Raw genomic sequence first — 25,280 nt, forward strand, 5'->3', positions numbered from 1 at the left:
CCTGTAAAAGAAATGGGGAAAAAAAAGAGTGAGGAGTCTTTTCTATTGTCTAGGATTATAGTTGTGGTAGCATTAGCGTAGGAAACATCAAAAGATTGGAGTACCTTTTAAACATTTTATTAATGAATAGTTTCATTTCCTAAAAGTAGTTGATTTTTTAATTTTTATTAGCATCTGCTGAGCTTTTTTTAGTATCGCAGGCAAGTAATGAAAAATGTTTTCTAACCCCTCCTGATTTTTGAAGCAAGCAGAAAGTCTTGGAGATTGCAGAGGCAGGGCTAAAATCTCATAATCAGATTGGTGATGCAAAGCTGCAATTCAAATGATGCAGTGCCACATGGCAGCATTTTTTCTTGTGCAATCTGATGTGCATAGTTCATGGCACAGGCTTTTATTTGCTGTCAGAAGAAGAAGCAGCCTGACTTAGAGACAGTCCATGGCTGCTGCTGTGACTGCACACTGACATCTTCGCAGCGCCTCTTGCAGGGGTAGCTGTGCAGCTCTGATGTGTGTGGGTGAAACACTGCTTATGAATCCATCAGAATTTCTAGAAACCCAGACTTTTGGTAACTTCAGCCTTTGAGGCTGATAAAGGCTATAGTTCTCCACAATATTACACATTTTCAGGCATCTCTGGCCACACACTGTCTGATTGAGGTGGGACATAAAAGCTGAGATACCACAAGAATCTTCTCACAGGACCCAGCATCCACTTGTCCTTCCAGATGCTTAGCAGGTCCAAGCAATGGGTTTAGTCACAGTGTGTGCTGAGGAGGAGGGTGGCAAGCAGCAGAGACCTCATGCTTCAGAGAAACTCTGTATCCTCTCATCCTTCTTTCTTGTCCTGCTCTGTAAGTGGTGTTGTTAGCATTTTTTAAGGCAAACAATCTGTGAACATGACATTCTCCTTGTCCCACTACTCCAGGCGCTCTGACAGTTGGTAAACTGTGAGAAATGATCTCTCCATGGCTAAGCAGTCACTCTCCAGCTACCCATGAAAACAAGGCTGAAGCTGTCTGCTGAAGTATAAAGCCTGATGACTAGAGGTGTAGGCGAGTGACAGAAGGGAACCACAAGTGCAGTCGCTGCTCCCAAATAATGGGGTACACATGGCCTTATTCTGACAAAGTTTCCAGGACTGTGGGTGGCATATGTGCAAGCATGATCAGACACGACCTGCTAAAAAAGAAATTATTTACTGTGAGGGAGATGAGACACTGGAATAGGTTGCCCAGAGGATTTCTGGATAACCCAACCCTGGATGTGTTCAAGGCCAGGTTGGGAGGGCTTTGAGCAACCTGGTGTAATGGGAAGTGTTTCTACCCATGGTACGGGGGTTAGAACTAGATGGTCTTTAAGGTCTCTTCCAACCCAAGACATTCCATGATCACGGGGCATTTAAATTGCCCTGTGAGCCTGGGGGCACTCACCTAATGAAGGTCTAGATACAGCCGAGAGTCTGCATTGAGTTTCCACACAATAAACCCAAGGTAAAGAAGAATGTGACCGGGAAAGGTGTGCCCAGGATTACTCATATTAGATATAGTTCTCATCAATGAGTAACATGGTGGTCGTGTAGTGATGCTCTCCTTAATGTAGAATCAGATTTTTGTGCATGCCCCTCCCTCCTCAGCTCTTCTGGTTTGTGCTCACACATGAACTTGTCAGAGCTAACCCCTGAGATGACTTGTTTGGCAGGCTGCGCAGAAAGTTAATCCATTGCTGTAGCAAAGAATGCCTCATGTCCCACATGCTGTGTGCCAATTGGTGCTAACAGATTGCTGAACTTAAAAGGTGAAAACTCCATTATTTGGATCAATGTCCAGTATGAATTCATCATTGGACACCATTGATAATTTTAAGCTTCATTAGGCATGAAATTGCACTGCTATTCCCTATTTCTCAGATGTGACTTGGATTACCAAGAAAAGGGAGTTATTTAGAAAAAAAAACCAAACCTCTGACTGACTTTGCCCGAAGGCCAAATGTCTATGTGATAAAAGAATGCAAGGATCAATAAAATATTCCACTTCTGATAATAGCTTTTACATTGGTGCATCTTATTTAAATCTACCTGACAGGACTGTCTGGAAGAAATATCCAATGGATAACAAAAAGAGTCTGAAGAACATCTGAGATGAGGAACCCACACCACCTCTTCTCAAATACTGGTAAGAATAAAGATGTATGGGCTTTCAGAGGGACAGAGTCCAATACTATTCAATATTTTCATCAATGACCTGGATAAGGGAACAGAGTGTGCCCTCAGCAAGTTTGCTGATGACACAAAACTGGGAGGTGTGGCTGACACACCAGAAGGCTGTGCTGCCATTCAGTGAGACCTAGACAGGCTGGAGAGTTGGGCAGGGAGGAACTTGATGAAATTCAACAAGGGCAAGTGTAGAGTTTTGCATCTGGGGAAGAACAACCCCATGTACCAGTACAGGTTGGGGGTTGACCTGCTGGAGAGCAGTGTAGGAGAAAGGGACCTGGGGGTCCTGGTGGACAGGAGGATGCCCATGAGCCAGCAATGTGCCCTTGTGGCCATGAAGGCCAATGACATCCTGTGGTGTATTAGAAAGGGTGTGGTAAGTAGGTCAAGGGAGGTTCTGCTCCCCCTCTATTCTGCATTGGTGAGGCCGCATCTGGAGTATTGTGTCCGGTTCTGGGCCCCTCAGTTCAAGAAGGACAGGGCAGTTCAAGAGTCCAGCACAGAGCCACAGAGATGATGAAGGGAGTGGAACATCTTATGAGGAAAGACTTAGGGAGCTGGGTCTCTTGAGCTTGGAGGAGACTGAGGGGTGACCTCATCAATGTTTACGAATATGTTAAGGGTGAGTGTCAGGAGGATGGAGCCAGGCGTTTTTTTCAGTGATGTCTAGTGATAGGACAAGGGGCAGTGGGTGCAAACTGGAACATAGGAGGTTCCATTTAAATGTGAGGAAAAACTTTACTGTGAGAGAGACAGAGCATTGGGACAGGTTGCCCAGAGAGGTTTTGGAGTCTCCTTTGCTGGAGACATTCAAAACCCACCTGAACAAGTTCCTGTGTGACGTACTCTAGGTGATCCTGCTCTAGCAGGGGGGTTGGACTAGGTGATCTTTTGAGGTCCCTTCCAACCCCTAAGATTCTGTGATTCTGTGAATCTGTAAAGCAAATGTCTGCCATCAGAGGTGTTAAGCAGAGATACTTGATGTGATGGTGAGAAGCTGACCTGAGCCCTTCTTTTAGCTTTTATCAATGATTGACCAAAGTATTGTTTTGGTGTTTTGGCTATTGTGACCTCTGCAGAGTCCTGGTGTGTGTTAGCAATGCTGCCTGTGTTGGGAAAGGTAGGCGAATGGGAGCTCACACCTTTGTTACAGGAGACAGACAACCCTTGCTTTCATCTGGGATTTTGCTACAAAAGGCACACAGGTCCCAGGCTGCAAATGCCCAGAGCTGTCTAGAAAAATTTGCTCATGTTAAGATGTTTAGGGAATCTTTGAGGTAGCAGCTTGTTGGTAATTATCTCTTACTCGGATCTTAAAGTGGATAAAGGAATGAAATTTCCTTCAATAGCTCTGAGGCTCAGCACACAAACATGTCTTTATCAGGGAACAGGCAACACCACAATCCCCCTCACTCACTTGCCTGACCCTTGGATTTGAAGCTCTGCAGAGCTTTTTTGGCTGGTGGCTCACAAGGCTCCTGGGCACTGGCACAGCTGGCATGATAGGCACAGATCAGGAAAACTAGTGAGGCAAACTGAGCCTTTTTTTTTGGGCCATACTGTACCAACAAATACAGAATAACTTAAGTGTCTTTTAAGTGCCATGTTTTATTACTTCATATGGATGCTTAATAATTTATGTTTAATGTTAACAATATGAAAAAGTGAAACACCTGTGTGGTGTGCACAGAAACACTTAAAGAGAACCATCCTGATTAGGGTAAAAAAAAAAAAAAAAAGACAAAAAGAAAAAAAGGGATAGAAATCTGCCAAGTCTTTAATCTCTTTGTTGTATTATCTTTCTCATGATGACTTCCAAGCCTCACCTTCTCTCCTGCAATTTTATGTTCGCACTTAAAGTGCAATTTCTGGCATGAAAGGTAATGGGGAAAACAGCCATGTGCTTCATTCTTTATAGATACAAATTGTGGCAAAGGGGCTATTTTTATGATGAGGGTATGGTTACAGACCTACATGAATTGCAAATAAATTAACTCTTACAAGGATTTGGAGCAACATGTGAAAAACTGAGCAAACAGTCACTAGTGCAGATGCCCTTAGCTTTGCTTTTTCTTCCCTGAAATCAACAGAAGCATGCGTGAGCTGAAAGCACTTTTCTGCACTGAGCCTATTAAAGGAACCACGAAGTGTCCATGTCTACTTCACTGTATCAAGCAGCAGAAAGGGAAAGCAATAATGATCACCAAAGAGACTGAGATGGAGCACATGTAATGTAAAGGTTCATATAGATGAGATTAGTAGCCTGCTGCTCCCTGTGTTCATCCTGAAAATATTAAATCCATGAATAATCATAAAAATCAGCATGCATTTGCTGTCTTTTTTTTTTTTTTTTTCCCAAAGGATGCCAAATCACAATGTATAGCAATAGTTATGTTCACAGTTGGCTGGAAAGCAGGAACTTTTTAACCACACATTATAGTAAAGCCACAGGGGACATTTTGCTTCAGAGGCTTGATTGGGCAGGGCCCAGAATGGTGGTGAGTCCTCCTACCTTTGTAAAGGAGGATAATTGATTATGTAATGGTCACAGATGTCCTGGACCTGTCTATTTATTTATTTTTTTTTAATTTTTTTTTTTTCCAAAATCTTCCCTCTTCTGTATGGTTTGGGTCCCTTTCTCTAAAATGAATGCAGCCTAGATGCACCCAAATGGTCTCTGAACTCAGCAAAACAAGATGTCAGTGCTTCTCAACCTGATGAAAAAAATGACAATCCTAATGTTGTGAGGTTTGGGAGCTTGAAAAGCAATACCCAGAAGCACACAAAAGTGTCTTATAAATACCACATTATGCAATGAGAAAACTGAATGCACAAGACTGCTTCTTTATTTTTGTAAACACATAATTTATAGCCACACTGGTGAATTGTTTAGCTATGACTGGTTATACAATGATTAGACAGAGCAATAGATTTCAACCAGAGTGTTAGCTTGGGCCTTTTGTACCTCTTTTTGGCTATTATTATCTAACAGTGAAGGCACTGAAATAAATTATTATTGCAATAAAATCCTTGGGAAGACCCTCCACTCTTGTGGTGTGTTTTCAACACTGGTAAGTGAGTGTTTGTACTGGAACTGAATCTGTGGTACCTTATTACCCTTTACATTTGGGGAAAAGTAAGTCAGTGTAAAATGCTTACAGGTCCCTCTAGTACCATGGCTATATCCTCCAGACTTTTTGTACTAATGTTCATTTTTTTCCTTTGTCATCCTTCCAAGACCAGTAACTCTGCAGTGATTTTCCTTGTGGTACCCAAACTGCTGTCAAGCTCTGTGGTACAGCTGCACAGACGTGTGGGAGCTGGAAAGCTGAGCACTACTGATCCCAGGGGATTGTGAATAACATAGCAAATAAATAGAATTTACTCTTGAGATGAAATATTAGGAGTTCTTGCACTCAGTTTCCATAGAAAAAATTAAATTAGCTGGGAAAAAAAAGTTATCCACTGCCCTAGCCACTCCATGCTCCTTGGACCCCTGCAGCCTGGGGATGGGTGAGGCAAAAGCGTGGACATCCTTGTTGCTGCTGTTTTTCAGCCTTTCTTGTTGCTGTGGCCCTAAAGCCTGCTGCCAGCCAAGAAATGCCTACAGAGTATGACAGGTTGGACACATCTCAGATCATCCAGTGTCACAGCTGTTGGAATATGCACATCCAAATTACAAATAATTGCTGAGTGCAGCTTATGTTTAACCTAGGTTTCCAGATAATGGGAATAGATCATCTTTATCCCAGCGAGCCAGAAAGATATAAACCCTGACTTCTAGTGCAAACTCACATGTTGTTTTTGAGATGGTGATGCTGTGCAGCCAGGGCTAGGGAAGGCAGTGCGTTGGCTTCTGGAGGCATTTCAGCCTATGATATTTAAAGTTTTGTCACAACAGTTTTCATAGCTCCTGTCTCTCACCAGCTAAGTCCTTCCATTCCTTTTTATCACAGAATGTTAGGGTTTGGAAGGGACCTCTGAAGATCAAGTCCAGTCCCCCTGCCAGAACAGAACCAAAAACTAGGGCAGATCACTCAGAAAGGCATCCAGACAGGTCTTGAAAGTCTCCAGAGAAGGAGAGTCCACAACCTCTCTCAGGAGCCTGTTCCAGTGCTCTGTAACCCTCACAGTAAAGAAATTCTCCCTCATGTTGAAGTGGAACTTCTTGTGTTCGAGTTTCAATCTGTTGCCCCTCATCCTATTATCACAGGGCACAAGTACAAGTTCCTTCTTGATGCCCAGCCCTCATGTGTTTATAGACATTAATTAGATGCCCCCTCAGTCTTCTCCTCTCTAGACTGAAAAGCCTCAGGTCTCTTAGCCTTTCCTCATGAGAGAGGTGTTTCAGTCCCTCAATCATCCTTGTAGCCCTCTGTGGTACTCTCTCAAGTAGATCCCTGTCCCTTTTGAGCTGGGGAGCCTAGAACTGGACACAGTACTGTAAGTGAGATCTCACCAGGGCCAAGTAGAGGGGGAGGAGAACCTCCCTCAATCTGCTGGACATACCCGGGATACCATTGGCCGTCTTGGCTACAAGGGCACATTGTTGTCCCATGGATAAGTTGTTGTCTACCAGGATTCCAAGGTCCTTTGTGGAGCTGCTCTCTAGCAGATCACTTCCTAGCCTGTACTGGTGCGTTTTATTGTTCCTTCCCAGGTGCAGGACTCTGCATTTGCTCTTGTTGAACCTCATTAGGTTCCTCTTTGACCAGCTCTCCAGCCTGTCCAAATCTCACTAAATGGCCACACGGCCTTCAGTTGAATCAGCCAATCCTCCCAGCTTCGTGTCATCAGCAAACTTGCTGAGAAGACGCTCTGTCCTGTCATCAAGGCCATCGATAAAGATGTTGAACATGATTTGACCCAGCACTGATCCCTGGGGGAATCTACTAGTTACAGGTCTCCAGCTGGACTCTGATAGATACAAGCAGAGCAGAGAGGCATAATCTTACCTGTTTTTCAGGTATTTTCTTGCCTGAGGCCCCTCAGAGGTTTCCAGGCACCCAAGTCAAGTCCTAGCAACAGGAACCCTGCCTCAGGCAACAGAAAAAGTTTTTGGCAGGACAGGGATCATCATCATCCTTTGTAGCTTTGACCAGGTGGGGTAATATGATTTAAAACAGTGTCTGAAATCTCAGTCTGGCTCCAGAATGCCTTCCTTCTTGGAGCCTTGCTACCAAGGGGACAATTTCTTTAATCGTAAGAATAGCTAAACAACATATGCAAGTTGGGTCTGCAGGGCAGCTTTTGCTGTTGCCTGAAACCAGTGACAATGTGCTGTCACAGGAAAGCTCTTACACATGGTGCTTTCTCCAACAAGCTGCCTGGGTGAGCCTGGTGAATGTTAGGTTTGAAGGCAGGGTGTTTTTGCTTCCCTAATCTGTAATTAAACACTACAGTAGCCCCACAGCAGGTTCGTCTATGCTGGCTACCTCTGACAGAGCTTTCTGTCTGCACTAGCAGTTGTCATAACACCTGTGGATGGAAGTGGTGGGAGGTGCATACAAACAAAGCTATAAATACACAGATGAATGTATAACGGGGAAGAAAGTAAAACAAAACAAACAAAAAAGGAAAAGTGCTGCCTCTGTTAAGTCGACCTGCCTGCGCTCTGCGTTTGGAAAGGTCGGTGTTTTCCCTGAGAGCAGAGGGGTAGCCCGGATTTATAGGATTTGTTTTGATTTCTGTTTTTTTGGTGTGTTTTTTTTTTCCGTCCCCTCCAGGAGAACTGCTGGAGGCAGAACTGCCCGGAGCCCCCAGCCCGGGCCGCCCGCCCCGCCGCCCGCCAGGGGGCGGCATCGGCTCAGGAAAGCCCCGCCAGCCCCGCACCGGCCCCGCGGCCGCGCCTCGTCCTCCTGCGCCTCCGAGCGTCCCTGCCTGGCACCGAGCGCCGGCTGGTTAGAAAGCCCTTCCCGTGCAGTGCGCGCTCAAATCATAGCGAGGACGCTGTATTCCCCTCTACTCCTCCTTTCTCCCCCAAGATAATAAATCTAGCGGGGCAGAAAAGGATTTCAGGGCTGAATCGTCCACCCTCCTTTCAACAAACATGGAGAACTCCCAAAGTCTGTCAAGTCGCCTGCGATGGCAGAGAAAAGGTCCACACGGCTGTAAGGACCGCATTGCGAAGCACAGTTTATACGGATGCGATGGGAAGCATCCGTGTTCCCACGGCAACCGCAGCTCCCGCACGCGGAGACCGGCGGGAGGATGTTCCTCCCCATCGCCGCAGCCCGGAGGGCCCTGACATCCTCGGTTCTGCACATCCTTTGGATTCTTTGGCTTGCAGCAGGGCTTGCTGAGGGCTGTCTGCCCCCAGCAGGCATGTCATATTAGTTTCATCCAGCAGCAACGTGAGCTATTTGCAAATTCTAGCATGTAAAATCCGCCATAAAATGTAAGAAAGTCAAATGATGCTTTGTCTGTACCTTTTTCAGTTAGTGATCCCTACTTTTGGTGTTCAACTTTTACCCCTCTCCTGTATCAAAATGGGGAACTATCCCCATTTTGTTATTCCTTCAGGAAAGACAAGGGGAACCATTTGCTTTTCCATGGACGTCCACCCTTTGATGGTTCTTTATTTATAAGGAAAGAGCTCCAGTGTCATGTTTAATTCCATCAAAAAACCCACTAACAAAAATACAATTCACATTTTTCTCCCAATTTAGAAGGGCAAACTAAAGACAAAGTCCTACATCTCTTTCATCACTTCTCACTGTTCTATGTTCTAGGGCAATAGCTTGGTCTGACTGACTTAATGCTGGGGTTTGGGGTTTTTTTAATGACTGCAGAATTCCTCCCTCTCTATCCCAAAGGGGTTTCCTGAATCTATATGCTGTGGACCTGACACAGGGACCCATTTATTATTTATTTGTGTTTTCTTTCATTGGCTGTGCCAGCTCTTCTATTTCAATTACCCTATAGCATTTCCCTTGGAAGTTTAGCTCTTTTGCATTGATTCAGAAGCGTGCAGTTTTATTTTAGTTGCCTGACTTTCTATCTTTCTGTAATTTGCATATTCTAGAACTCTTACATTGTTTCCTTCCTATTTCTTCTGGCCTCATTCCTGCCCAAATCAGGCATAGAAAAAGCCTGATCTTCTAGTTTAGGTAGTGAACTTTGTGATCCTACTGCAAAGAAACTCTTGGCAATCTGTAGTGCACCTCTGTGTGTACACACACACATAAATACCCATAGACACACCCCAGGTAATTTTTATATGCTCTAGTTTGCATGTTTTGGGAGGCAAATGTTGCACTGATGTAAGAACTAAGCTTTACAGTTTTTTTTACCTGTGGAAAATCAGCAATGTGTTAAAAAAAACTCTATGGGTCAATGCCAGGGACAATCCTAAATTGGAAGTAATGCCCAAAGGTTAGAAAACTATCCACAGATTTTTACTACACTTGCCATTTCAGTTGTAAACCACATCAGTTTTATTGTGGGTTATCTGATGTTCTCACATGATCCATGTGTCCAGCATTGGCACACATGGCTAGAGGAATTTTCTTTGGTTTAGTATGACACCATTATACTTAGGTAAATGGGTTACCGTCTTATTTTTTGTTTTTGCTTCAAAAACCTTTTGTCTGCTGCACCCAGCTGCATTGCACCAGAGGACTTCATGAATCACCTTAGAGGACAAAAGAAGGTCATGTGTACCTTTGATTGCAATTGCTCTTTTAAAATGGCACAAACTAGGGAATGAACAGGGAAATGTAAAGTTTCTGATACAGGGAAGAGAAAAATGTAATGCTTTTCCCAAATTTTATAACTAATGCTTTTAGATGTCTTTTCCCTCTTTTGTCCAGCTTACAGGAGAGCATTCTAGCATAGCATGTCTATAATAATCAGTATTTTGACGTATATATATACTTTGATATGCTTTCATTTATAATGTTAGTATCTGTTTACTTGGAAGAAATTTATTTTTCCAGGGAAAGGCTCCAACATTAGGGTTTCATACCTAAAGTCTGCTATTGATTTCAAGGAACTGTTGTTATTTTTATGCTTTGTTAATTAGGACATTCATTTAGACACATATGTGATAGTATCACCTGCCTGCCTCATCATAGGCATTTTGAGGAGGAATTTGTGGTGCTGTTGAGCCATCCATGACAAAAAGCATTCAACAAGTGGACACTGAGGCCCACTATGCCTCATCACAAAGGAAGCTCCTGTAAATGTTCATGAACTGCTCTTCCATTACTACATTTTGTCAACCCCCAGTCATCTGTTATGCATTTAAAAAGTGAAATCTGAAAGAAGGTAAAAAGCTAGATCAGTTCTTGGGCAGATCAGATCTGTGGAGTAGAGGACTGCTTATCTTCATTCTTGAAATTGTGAGTTTCAGTTAAGTAAGCAATTGACACAGCTGCTAAAAACAAATAGGCAACACAATTTTTCTAAAACTTACAGTAGCTCATGTCAGTTGTGCTGTGTAATATGGAGCAGGAAAGAGGGAACCTGACTCAGCTGGCTGGTTGAAATAGCTAAATAATCAGCCTCCTCCAAAACTCTCTTAGAAGAGATGATGAACCACAGCACGTGGGACTTCAGGATCCAGTGATGTAACTTGCATAAATCCTGTGCATTCAGACTGAGGGCTCTTGGGCTTACTTTGATTAGACTGTGGCCATTTCAGGAAGAATAACAATCACCTATATAAATGCAAACAGGTACAAACTGTCTGTGAATATATATACACTAAAGTTAATAGAAAGGTTTTAATGAGCATCGACATTACTTGGTGAATAGTCTTCCAAATACAGTCAAGAGTTGGCAAAAAGGGACTTGTCTTGAAAAGGTAACAATCAGTTTATGAAGAAAACATATTGGCATTGCTCATAGTAGCAGAGGCCTACAATTCCTGTCAAAGAAGTTCTGAGCAGTCACTGAGCATCTGTTGTTCCAGCTTTCCTGGGTCAGAATTTCCTGGGACAGTTACATCTTAGTTACAGAATAGTGTGTTTGAATACTACTTCTAAAAAGATTTTCTTTTTGAAGAGGCTGAAGTGGCTATGTGGCATTCTTTTAGATACTTCCAAAGATTGTGAGGCTAATACATTAAAGGTAGGCCTTCCTTTGTGGTCTGTAGAAGAACAGAATGTCCTTCTGAATTCTCATTTCAATACAGGAAGCATTATAGTAGGCAACAATTTCTTTGGCTAGTTTTGGAAGTTTTCATTTAATTTGGTTTCATTTCAATCCATAGACACAGAAAATGAAATTACATATGACAGAATACTTATCCCACTAGGCTTTGAGAAGTATTGTGTGTTAACTGAGGAACTGGAAGATCAAAACTATTAGTCTATAAATGCAGCGAAAGTAGGAATGTTATCTCAGAAGCTCAGCAAGATTTGATGATGACTGGGTTACCCCTCAATAAAGAACATTCTCTTATAATCTCCACATCACAGGCCATGAACGACGTAAAGTTCATGTGAGGTGATTACGTTCAGAAGCAGCTACTTACATTCTCCGTGCAAAATAATATAAATACGTCAGGGGTGCCTTGGTAAGCAGAGCCCTTCAACTAGCATGCAAGTATTTGAATAGCCTGAAGATCTTCAAAGCCAGTTGCTTTGTGGTATTTCATATAGTTTTACGGATCTCGAAACATCCTACAAAGATAATGGGATTGTTTGAGATTAACAGAAATTTAGATGTTGATTTTCTTGAGATTTACAACAGTGAAGCTAAGATTATTCTCTAATTTTAACAAATGGGGAATTTATTGTAGCCAGATATGTCATACATTTTGATGACAGATACATCTATGCATACAATTCTTATTAAAAAATCCACACGTACCTAGTATGATTTTAAATTTCCTTTCTGTGCTATGACTACCATTGATTAAGAATGTCTTAGAAAATATATACATATAGTTCCACTAGCTTTACGCAAGACTACTTTTTTTCATGATCCAAGCTAATAAAAAGGCATGGCATGAAGCTGAAGTAAATATACCTAGCACTTACATGGTTTTATTAGCATATTAACTCCAATGTAGTGAACACTGATCGTATCCTTGTAACAATCCATCATGTCTAAGACTGGGTAGAATGGATAATTCACAGAATCACACAGAATCACACAATGATAGGGGTTGGAAGAGACCTCTGGAGGTCATCCAGCCCAACCTGTTTGAAGCATAACAGACAGAGATCTAGGAAAGGTTAAATCCTTTCACTATGTGCATTGAACATTTTTCAACATTGCATATGTTACAGTGAGCTCCATTGAAACAGAATACACTTATTTGGCTTTTATTTCTCTGTATCACACTGTCAGTTTTAGTTCACTCAAACCTCACTCATTTTAACCTCGTTTCATCCATATAAATATAGGTCTCATCAAAATAACTTTCTGTCTTTCTTACTAAAATTTCCAGGTGGATTGATAATACTAGTAACATTGATGACTCATGGAAGACAGATTTTAGCGTTACTAAACAGAACTGAGCAAAATTTAGGTTTATATGGAATTAGTAAGGTTTATGTTAGATATGCACATATCTAAATGATGGATCTCAAAGACATTTTAAGCCAGCATTTTTGGCAATGTTCCAGTCTTTTAGCAATTTCACATCCTTCCCTACTACTCTGCTAATGCCAGTCAGAGATCAGATAATTAAAAAATGCTCTTTACCGACTGTATAAAAGTGCACCAAAACCAAACTCACCTCTGCGATAAAAAGGGAAGCTTTTTTATCTCTTCTAACTCTCTAGGTAATGTTATGTCCACTAATAAATTTTATAAAAATTCCTTTAATTTAAATTAAGGTTTCTGGATCATGACATGGGACTTGAGGAAAATAGGCAAACAAAACCTTATTTGGTGTCATTGAACTTCAGCTAACATTACACTTGTCTTCTGTGATAGTACAGGTAAGCACAAGGGTATCGCATCAGGCATTAGAAATACTAAATGTTACAAAAATGAACAATAGCCAACAGAAAATAAGAAAGAATGTTCTTTCCCCCTGGTACTGAAACTAAATATATGCATTGGGAATGAGCTATTTGATTTGATATGACTTCTGAAAAAGGTCAATCCTATCTTCACATTTCAGTTAAGTTTTCAGAGTGACAGAACCCTGGATTTTGTATGCAAGTTTTTAACTTAAGTATTTTCACATTTCACCAAAGAATCTCACCACTTATACTTCCATTAAAATTCAGTATGATTTTGCCAAATAAATAAGCTTATCTTCTTTTTTCTTTATTTTTTTCCTTTTCTGTGGTGTTTTATTTGTTTGTTTGTTTTGTTTTGTTCTTGTTTTGTTTTTTTTTTGTTCCCCCTCTATCACTCTTCTTTTTTCTAGTCTTTTGTTGTAGACTGAATGTCTTCCTCTTTAAATTATTTGGGTATTACATTGCATTAGGTACTATTAAAAAAAAAAAAAAAGTGAACTCTGCAACTTCTCTCTTTCCAGGATCTGGGCTATTGAAACACCTCATGACTGCATAACTCCAACTGTTCACTGGACTCCTGTTTTGGTTTTGAACTAACACATACCTCATGCTAATGTCTGATTTACAGCAGAGCCATAAGGTCAAAGCAAGAACAACATGTTGGCCAGAAGCGAAGGACAGGAACAGATAGAGGTCACTCTTCAGCCATTATCACCTCCAGCTTTGCTGTGTCCTGCAGATACCATCTCCTGCATTCTTGCATCATAATTGTCAGCACATTTCTTCAGAATCCACTAACTAATGGATACGATATCAGCAAAAATTCCAGGTTGGAAGGTATAAATACATTAGCTCACCAAAAAAACCCTTTTGAAGTAGATACAACATCAGCTGGATTACTGAAGCTTTCATGCTTTCCAGAGCAGTGCAGGGGAAGAGGAGGAAGAATGTACACTCTCATCATAAGCTGGGGGAGCATTTTGCTCATGGACATGCAAGTTTGGAATTAGAGAACTTGTAAGAGTATTTGTGAGTTCAAGAAGTGATGAATCAGTGAATTCGTGTGTTAGACTAGTCTGTACAAAGGGAATTGAGACACTAGTTTTCTTTTTGGTTTCATTTTTGCTAATGAGTTCATTAAAAAACTCTTAATTTGCAGAGTATGTTGTCCTGTAAATTTGAGATATTCAAATTGACCATGAAAATAATGCTCTGTAAAATATGATCTCACGCTCCTCTGGTGTGTAGATGGTATTTTGTTTAGAACTAATAATAATACTATGAATGTTCATATTAACTTCATTATTAGTTATCATTAGTAGCAAGAGTCATGAGGTCAATAAAATTGTTAATGATTGCTGCATTCATAGAGCAGGTGGAAAGGCAAGATAAGGCAGCCATAGAAGGAACTACATCCAAGCTGATATTGCACAAATTTGAACAAAGGTTGACATATACTGTTATAAAAGTCTGAGATGGTTCCCAAGCAACCAGTTAAACATGCTTTTAATGCACTATGCTCCGCACTTCCTGTAGAGTAAATATATCTATCCTCGGCCTAGTGGGAGATTTCTTTGTTATTTTTTCTGTTCATTTACTCATCCTTAAACTCTGTGAACAAAGGTGACAATCCCTTGCAGCCTTAGACCTTCCCCAGCAGTTCCTGCCCTTACTTCAGAAGTTGTTTAATATTTAATAGGCTCATCTCCCCTGTCGGGTTTGGGAAGGTCAGTTTTGAAGATTAACTCTCAGAAGAGTACTTCAAAAAGTCATAATCATTTTTGTTCCATAATGCTGTGAGCTGTCCTGAAAAAGAAGTCTGAACAAATTATACCTCCTCCACCATTGTGAAGCCCAGCAGCTCAGAGTGACTGAGGTTTTTAGGCTGGGCATGAGATATGTATTATCTATAGATATCTAAGCCAAAATTTTCTGAAGTGGTTAAGTTTAAAAATAATGCTGGAGTTCTGACCCCACACCTTGACTTCTCCCAGTACACAGGTTATTAACGAGATTTCACAGAAGAGCATGACCTCTCATCATATAAATATTTGATCAGGCAATAAATGAGGCTTGCTCAGAAACTCATGGTTGTCAGAATTCTCAGTGCTTGTTCTGTTTGTTAAAATTATAGCAAACCATTTTATTGTGTGCTGGTGGTACAAGAGAAGCTATGCTCTTGTCTTAACCTTTATACAGTCTTCATATAAAACATAGTATCTGAGTATCTCTGAGCACCTTTGATTTAAGCCTTGTACATATGAACAGTTATATTTCTCTGTTTCTAGGCTTCCCCTATGATCTTGGAAGAGGTACCTGTTTCTGGGAATGGTTGGTTTATTAGTGTTAACTGTCCCCTGTATTTCTGAAGGTTGTTTTTTTTTCTTTAATTATGGGCCAGGATCCCATTGTAGTAAATAGTGTGCAAATACAGAAAAAGAGATCCCAAGCTATGAAGAGCTCCAATCTAAGTATGAAACTGTCAATAACGACAGACATAGGAAAATGAAAAGGAGACATTTTGTTATGCTTCATACATGTTGATGGCAACACACTAAGATCTTAATACTTCTAAACAAACTGAGTTTTTTGCAGAGTTGTGTATCAAAGAATTGAGTTCCAGAGAGTGTAGAAAGAAGCAGTCAGAATTAAGGGTTGTTAGACTAGTAAGTAAACATTATAAGGATTTTCAAGAAAAAAAAAATCTGAAAAATATCTGAAGGCCAGAAATATGCTTTAAACTTTTATGTCATTTTTTTCTCCACAGTTCAGAATTATTCTCCATTTTCAGCAGTGATCTTAATTGAGATTCATAGCATAAATAAAGAATTCCCATGGTATCAGAACTTACTCTCCTTGAGAAATGAAACAGGGGAATAACCCTTGAACTGATGCATTATTTAATCACTGAGCTGTGCAATGATAACCAGCAGTTTGACAAATTAAAAACAAAAACAAACCCATAAATTTCTGGGTCACACTTTGCAGGGAAAATTTTCTGAAATATTTCTGTGTACAATAAAATTATGGAACCATTTTTTCTGAGTCATCTTTGCCTAATATACAAATCTGAAATGACCATTCCTGCAATTTCAGCTAGGAATAGAAAGGTCAGGATAGTGAATACTTGGATCAGTCCTAATAACTGCATTTCTACATGGAGGTGATAGGGGGTTTCCACATTCCTGCACATACTTGTATATATTTGTACATATTTTCTTTTATTGTTATTATTTAATTAAAGCTGTCTAGTTTAGTTTTCAATCCAGAAGCCTCTCTCCTTATTCTCTCTCTCCTTTTCCTACCTGAGTGGGAGGGAGAGGGGATCGAGAGCACTGTTGTCCTTGGTTTAACTGCTGATCCTGGGTCAAACTGTGACATTTCTGCAGTTACCTTTTAATAAGCATATTCCATCCTACTTGCAGATTTTCTTCTTGTTGAGAGGTATTTTTTTTTCCTCCTACATTTATCAAAATCTCCATCCTTTTTTTTTGTTTTCTCATTGTAGTTTATTGAGACAGAATTAGACTCCATAACAAATCATACCTGAAGAAATTACTGGTTTCTTATTTAAGCAGTTACCTCAGAGAATATCACCTTAGTTTGGGAAACTGGCTTTTATACACTGTCATCCTAGCTAAATAACCCAGACCTGCAGAAGTAAATAGTTTTAATATCCAGTGAACTCTCCTTGGGCTAAGGGATATTTCCTTCAGTGATTTCAACAAATACAGAAGTAGTATGTTCTATATCAATAGCATAGGACAGTGTTTGAAATGAAATATATCATAGCTAAGTTATTTTTGTGAGTGAACAGACTCCAGTATATTTGTACCATTAACTTTTCATAAACTGTAATAAATCAATTATTAACAGTTTAAAAATAAAAATAATATTTTTGTCTGGCTGGCAATTCCAGCAGAAAGGGGAAGATTAGCTAAGAATAAAGTTTTTTAATTGGGTTGCAAAGTAAATTATTACATGACACCAAATATACATTTTCAAATTTAGTATTTTTAATGTAATTTTTCCAACAACAGTATCATATTAAGGGGCACAAATATATTAATTTCATCCTGTGGATGGCACTCTTGGGCTGTCAGTAAACTAGTAACTTTTGAGAACTATAACTTGATGAAATTTTACATGAAAATTCAATCTATTCATTCCATACCCACAATATATTCAGAAGGCAAGACTTGAATATACAAGATCCTCTTAAGGTGCCTGCAAATGCTTTTTATTAAGTGCAGGTAAGCGGTTTTCATAACCTCAGCAGCCAGTCAAACAGTCATATGTAAGTGCAACAAATACAGCATTTCATGTGATGAATGAGAAACTAAATCTGCTAGGGAAGCATCAGAGAGATACAATTACAATTCCAGAGTGGTATGTGTTGTATACAATTAAAGCAGGAATCCTGTAACCAGCTCCTATTCCAGAAGACAAAGGGAGTGCATTGTTCTATTGGAGGATGACAGTTTGACCATGTCTTTTGCTTTCTCTCCCTGGAGATATGGAGGCCTTGTGGTTAATGTGCAGGGATGCATCTTATGATGGAGAAGAGGCAAGGAATACAAGGAAGAATAGATATAGGTGGCCATATATTTGCCCTTTTGCCTAGCCTAGAATAAAATGCCCTCTTCCTTGGGGTGATCAGGGTCCCTAGTCTCTCCTTGGAAGCCAAAGAAGGAGCACTTAAGGCCAAGCAAAATGAAAGGAAGAAAGATAAATTTCCACAAACTAAAATAAGCAATGAATTTGTGAAAGGTAAATACCATTTGTACAAAATGGTTTGACATTGACCAGGAGGCAAGAAGTAGTGACTTCATCCTGGCCTGTACTGCTCAGGAGGATTCACAGAGAAAGAAGTGCAGAAAGTACTGGCCACTGAGGAAAACTCAACAAATACTACTTTGTGTGAATGTAATTCTTATCCTCATGTGCTTGTAAACTCCTGGTAAAATGCAACTAGAGTTAAAAGAAATCATACTGAAGACTGGGCTTCATGTATTTCTTCACATATACTCACAATTCCTCTTTCTCATTTTTCTAATACAAGCAACAGCTACTGCTGTTGCCATATCCATTCAGGGCAGGCAAAAGTAGGTAGTTGTGTTAGGTTAACGAGTTTTGTTATGGAAAGCACACAGCATTCACAGGTTACATCCCCTCAGATCAATCTAACTGCTCGAATAGTCTCGCATAAATAGCCAGTAAACAACCACACGCTTGTAACTATTTGTTGCACCTAAGTGATAAATTCTAATGCCCTAAATAGATACAGTCTATAATATATATAATCAACCTGTAAATCAAGATAAGTAGTCAAATTAAATTATTAGTTCTTCAGTGAAAAATATCTTTAGAACAAAGAATGCAGAGAAAAAAAATATTAATAAAAATAATTAAGATTCAAGGTCATGCTGGCAGTAACTGACCAAGAGTTGCAGTTCTGTGAGAACACTGTGAAGGAGTATGCTAGGCTTCCTTTCTGCACAAGTCAATTGAAGCTCTTGCTAAAGCTGCTCAAGCTTAAAATGGCATGTATCCTAGATGTTACTTCAGGGAAATCCATGTTGAGATTCATGGTAAGTACTACCAAAATGTACATATCAGTGACTGTTTATTTGCTTTAGATAAGTATCAGTTTTTAAGAATTACCAGGTTTGTTTTAGATATATTAGTATTTCTTCCAAATAAAGAGATGCAGTTAAAATACCTGTGCCATACTGCATATTCATCCCTTAAATATAGCTTAACTTTAAATGGCTATTAAATCTCACATTTTCAACAAAACATATTTCTTACTCTTAGAAACTCATTTAAGTCAAGTGTCCTGAGGAAGAGATCTCAACAGCAAGAACTTAGTGAAGAATGAAAATTAACATTTTCTTCAAGGACAATTTTTTTCTTCACAGCTAGCCAATAAACCAATTTAAATATATATAGCTCAGTAGCAATCGTTTTACTTAAATACCAAACTCAATTTTACAAGGCAGTAATGACTTCATATCACATAGAATAAGACATCTTCTTTCAATATCTCCAACAGAAATTTTCAACATACTTATTACTGTCTGTTTAAGAGATTTTACTGAAGTGTTTAAAGTGCACTCATGGGTGCACCAGAAGTATGATTTCCTTGCAAGGAACTACTAAAACCCTATTCACTCCAGTGCCTCAGCCTACTTTCAGTCATGTCAGACCAGATTTATCACTTGTCTTTTGCATGCATAATACCAAATATCTTCTTGAATGCCAGACTCCTATTCTGAGCATAGCATTCACTACTAGAAGACTCAAGCCGAACTGGTTTAAATTCTTTGTTCTAGGACAGATCTTCAGAGAATTACAGCAAGTATTTCGTTATTGCTCTGTAGAAGCTACAACACACAAATGGTAGCCTTATCCATTTAGCAGTACCTGTTCAACAAATGCCATCTGTCCAATTGCATTTCAATGCTTGCAAGATACCAGATTCTGTGTGAGATTCAGCTGCTTCCAGCTAGCAAGTAAAACAAGCTAGAAAGCTGGCATAAAGCACTGCACAATATTTTCTTTACCTGGCAGGGGTCTGTCCATTGTTAAACATCAGCACCCTCAGGGGTAATTCAAGCCTTGTCACTATTTCTTTACATAGCATGAAAACAGCATATACCAGTCCAGTCTCTCTATACATATTTTTTTATTTTTTTATATTTTTTTTCTTCTGGAAAGTCTGTCTCCACTCTGAGCTCCTGCTATGAGGTGCTGCCTCTGCCAGTGCTGAAAGAGAGGCAATCTGATGCTTTCAGGCTTTCTCAAGACTAACAGAAGCAGCGCCATAGCCCACGGCTATCAAAGCCAACTCACACCAAGAAAAAAGTGGATCCAGTCAATGCCTTTAGAAAGCATGGGCATTATGAGGAAAGCTCTAAAGTAAAAGAAGTGTGTTTGAGGTAAAGAACATTAGTGTCCTTACTGTGAATACAGAACTCATATTTGTCAGCCTTTGCTTAGAAATAACTTGCTCTCACTTTGAAGGTGACTTAACAGATACCTTGTTCACAGCATGTGCAGTCCAGCACCAGTACAAAGAAAACAGAATCACACAAACTGAAGATTATATATTACTGAGAAATAAAGGAAAAAAACCAACAAAAAACATCCAGCTAACAGTGCAGGGGATATGGCATGTGGAAACAGCCAGTGTATGATACACAGCAGGAAGTTCTGAGTTTCAGTAGAGGTAGGGAATTTACTTTTGTGTGATGAGCTGTAAAGATCTTAATCCATTAAAGGTTTGAGGCTGTTCAAGAGGGAGTATCAAATAGGTCTGTGATACATCACAGCAGTAATGGAAGTTACTGAGACTTTCATGGAGTTATATGAAAAACAATCCCTTACTCATTTTCCAGGAAGGCAAAAGCAATTTTCCCAGAAGAGCCCAGCAAACACAGTTTTGGAGGAGAAAGTTAATGACCTTCAAAAATTAGTGCATTTCCTCAGTGAACAATGCTACTACTTAGAGCACACTGTAATAACTGTTGGTGAATAGGTAAACTGGTATTTTGTGACAGCCATATGGCTAGGGCATGTTTACTGGTGCTATCTCAGAACACTGAGTTGTTGAAGACGAATTGTGGTGCTATGCTGTCAAACTCCATTTCTCTTAAATTAATATTACTGGCTGCATAGTATGCTATGGTAGGACCAATCAGATGCAACAATGAATTTCCATGCTTAATCTTCTTAAAATCAAGATTTTTTCCTCCTTCATTGTTTCATCCATTTGAAATAGATTCCTGTCCTTGCTAACTTTTCTATGTTTTTGCTAACTATTTCTATTTCTGTTATAATTATAGGTCTTCCCTCTATTGATTGAGACTAGTAAGGAATTCAGAGAATGTAGTCTGGTTGCTCTGTAATTTATTCTGACTCTGCTTTTCTAATTTTCTAATTCTCCTCTTCCAAGTGATAAAGGAGGCAACAAGGAGAGGTGTTATGCTCAACTTTTTTCTCACCAAGAAAGAGGGGCTGTTGAGGAATGCTGGATGCTCATGCCTTGGTTGCAGTGATTATGAGATGGTGGAGTTCAAGATCCTTAGAGCAGTGAGGAGGCCCCACAGTAAGGTCACTATCTTAGACTTCAGGAGAACAGACTTTGGCCTCTTTGGGGGCCTGTTTGGTTGAGTACCATGGGATAAATCACTGGATGGAAGAGAGGAGCAATAAAGATGGCTAATATTCAAGGATCATGACCCCTGAGTTCAGAAATAATGCAACCAGACAAAGAGTAACTCAGGCAAAAATGCCAGGAGGCCTGCATGGATGAACAAGATGCCCCTGGACATACTTAGATGTAAAAAAAAAAATTCTACAGAGGGTGGAAGCAAGGATAGAACCCTGGGAGGAATACAGAGAAATTGTCCAAGAAGCCAGGAAAAAGGCATCAGGGCACAAGTGGCTGAGTAAGGAATGGCTAAGCAAACAAGACTGAATGTGAGAAGTAAGGAATTGGTGACAGAAGAGAAAGAGCTCACAACATAGGATCAGCTGCAGATGAATTAAGGGCTTGCTACCAGACAAAACCTTGAGAAGAGCAAACTATGAATGAGATGAATACTCCATGGCAGAAAGAAAGCAAACAGCTGATTCAGCAGTTCCCTCATAATGTCATTGGAGAAGTGGACTGTGAAATTGTTATAGCTCCGGTGTACAAGATAGTTATATTACCTTGCTAGTTTACCTTCAGGTGTGTTTTCATTTTCTATAATTGATAAATTATGGTCTCCTTCTCTGGAGACTTTCAAGACCTGTCTGGATGTCTTTCTGAGTGATCTGTCCTAGGTTTTTTTGGTCCTGCTCTGGCAGTGGGGTTGGACTCGATGATCTTCAGAGGTCCCTTCCAACCCCTAATATTCTGTGATTCTGTTACTCTGTGATTCTGTGATAAAATTGAGAACATCTAGTCAAGTGATTGATATTAGTAAGCAGAGAAAATCAGCTTAGTGAACCCAAAAATTGTAATTAAATTTTCCTGAAGTGTGGTTATGAGCTGTCATTTTTTTTAACTAAGACTTAAAACAGCATCCTTGTCCTGTCTCCTGCATATCAGCTCTAAAAAGTTGGGTTTACTTACAGCTGAGTAATGAGTGATTGGAATGAGTTAGAAAAATTGTATTTTTTTAGGGAAAGTTTAAAATGCAGAAAATATTCTTAGCATTACAGGAATAGAAACAGCTTAAAACTAATTTACCAGACCCTGAATCACAAGTGTCATTTGTTTCTACTAAGGAGCATTACTACCTCAGTGCTTTGGAACCACAACATTGGAAGATTCTGTTCGTGCTTTGTTCTCCTGAATCTCTAGGAAACACCTAGAAATATCCATTGGGCGGTCTGCATGTAAGAAGTACTATGTCTGTTTGACTGTTTGGCCAAATAGGATAACTCTTTCATGATGAAACCGCTGAATGATCAAAATTATTTTTACATTTAGTTTAATTGCTTGACTAACCTCAGATCCCCATCAGCAAATGAAAATAACTGATTGTGGATAGCTTAAGTAATGACATTTCAGCCATGATGTTGCTGCCACCTCACCATAATACAATGTGAAACAGAAAAGGAGTCCAGAGTCTCATCTGAAGCATTTAAACCTAGAACATCACTGCTAACAATGATTGTTAGATTGTTAGTCAATTATGGGCATAGGAAAAGAGTTAACTGGCAGGCTGTCAACATAGGCCATTGTATTATTTGTATCATCCATGTGATAGCCCTGGTTTCTAACCAAACTGCAGTTAGTCAGGGACTTGGTTAACTTCTGGATCCTTTTATCTTTTCATACTCATTGAAAGAAGAGGACATATAAGGGAACCTCCTTTAGAAAAAATTAAAAAAAAATTAAAAAATTGCATGCTCTTTACAAGCAGAATTTGTCCCCAATCACAAGTGAAGGCAAAGTAGACATTCCTAGTATTTTTTCTTTCAGCATCATGTGTTCTACTTTTATATGTTCTTACTTAACTTAAACTTTGAGAGTGTTGTCAAAAACAGTCAAAAATATCTATTGCAAATTATTTGGAAGACACTGCCAATGTAGCCTTAAAAAATTAAAGAGAGAGAGCATTTTACTGAAAAATCAAGTTAATTGGAGAGAATGCGTTCCAAAGAAAATTCTTATTTTGTACCCTTGTACTAAGCATGCAACTAGTAAAGAACTATCCATATTACTATCATGGTCAAAGTAAGGGGAAGAGAACTAGAAGGTACAAATAAATTCAACATTAGAGGGAAATGTTATTCTTCAATTATAAGTGAGTTATCCTGACAGAAGAGTATACCCAAAACTCATTGGCATCAGAGTCTGGGATTATTTTGAAGAGCTTAGCTCCTAATTTAAAAATACCTTGATAATTTCAGTCTAAAACTGTCTCTGGAATGAAGTATACTCAAAGTATCCCATGAACACACTGCAATGTGGAAGAGACATTGAAGTTTTGTGGTTTGTTTTAAACACATGCAAGTCGGATTTATTCCCACTACAAGAACAAAAATTAAAACACAGAATTTGAAAACAAACAAATATTTTAAACAAAGACTGATATTCTCATGGTATTACAAGCTAAATTAAGAAAGTAGTAAGTTGTCACTCCACAAATACCTTTATTTCATACCTGTGCCTATAAAGACAGGCTCTATTTATTTCCATGGATACGCAGCACTACTTGAAAGACATTTAATTAATACTACAAATCTTCAGCAAAATAAACAGCGAGGCAGTAGTCACAAACAATTCATAATCCACCCTGTTTTCCCCTAAATTGAAAAATACATTCTTCTAAATTTAAACTTTGCCTCTCTTGGGTTTCACTTGTGTTTGAGCTGTAAAGATATTTGCTCTTCTAATAGCAGCATGATTGCAGTGTGTAGACATGTCTTCCTTCTATGAATATATATTTAAACATGCTAAAGTAATGGCAGGGACCTTACAAGGAAAGGATATTAATATTTAAGCCTAATAATCGAACATAGCTTTTATTTCAAGCTTGATGCTGATTAAGGGAAATGTGTGGAAAAAAACCTCAACACATTACTGTTTTTCTGGCATATAAATAACAGTGACAGTGGGACAGCATAGCTTTTATTGCATTTGACACTGTTGTCACTTTGCTTCTTTTTGATGTTCATAATTTTTAGTAGAGCATAATGTAGTTTTTGCATAAAATAATAAAAGATAATCTTAAAGTTGTCAAAACTTTCTCAGTAGAAACTGTTTCCTCCAGAGCTATTACAGCCTGTGAGGTAAACACATACAATATCTTTACATCCATTTATCTGTAAGAACTTTGAGTCAGACATTCAAAATCCCCCTGTGATTTTCTGCATGTTGTAAAATACATATGTGCAAGCAAAAGCTGAGGAGAATTAATTTTATATTCTCTCAGCCTCTTCTGTATCTCAAAAATATCTCATAAAGCTCAGATGACAGAAAAAATCCTGCCCAACTTCTAAGAGTTCCTCTATCAGGTAGGAGCCTCATTTATCATATTTTGGCTATTTCTACTATCTTCACTCTCCCATTACCGGAGAAGCCTTCCCTTACACCTTCCTAAGGTAACATCTTTATAGTGTGCAAGATCAGTTAGAGGAGTTATGACTGTTTTCAACAAAAATCTGACAAAGATTTTTTATGAAGTAAAATAATCTATTCTGTAGCAAGCTGCCTATAAAAAATATTATCTACATCTTTTTAAAAATAAACATTTCTTACCTAATAAAAAATAGCAGACATCAAGGACCACTTAGAGTTGCAGCATGTGAGGAGTTGAATACCATGGTCCTTGATGACCTTGAAGTCTTTCAGCCACCCTAAGTTATTGCCAGATCTGTCCCTTTACACACAATGTGCAGTGTGTGCTGAGAATCATAGAATAATTGAATGGTTTGGGTTGGAAGAGACCTTAAAGATCATTTAGTTTCAACCCCCCTGCCATGGGCAGGGACACCTCCCACTAAATCAAAGCCTCATCCAGCCTGGCCTTGAACACTTCCAGGGAGGGGGCATCCACAACATCTCTAGACAATCTGTTCCAATGTCTCACCCTCACCACCCTGACAGTGAAGAGTTTCCTCCAAATATCTAACCTACGCGTACA

At 39.4% G+C, this 25,280-nt stretch overlaps 1 protein-coding gene across 1 annotated transcript in view; it reads right to left on the reverse strand.

Moving 5' to 3' along the window:
• The window catches only part of TMPRSS15 (transmembrane protease, serine 15), a 129,961-nt gene that overhangs the window by 66,045 nt on the left and 38,636 nt on the right, over window positions 1-25,280 (reverse strand). Inside the window, exon 2 of the mRNA XM_009996512.1 lies at window positions 8,262-8,521. Within this exon, the coding sequence (XP_009994814.1) occupies window positions 8,262-8,521 (260 nt within the window). The remainder of the gene's footprint in view (window positions 1-8,261; window positions 8,522-25,280) is intronic.

This window comes from Chaetura pelagica, unplaced genomic scaffold, assembly GCF_000747805.2.
Source record: "Chaetura pelagica isolate M959 unplaced genomic scaffold, ChaPel_1.0 scaffold82, whole genome shotgun sequence".
Taxonomy (NCBI): Eukaryota; Metazoa; Chordata; class Aves; order Apodiformes; family Apodidae; genus Chaetura; species Chaetura pelagica.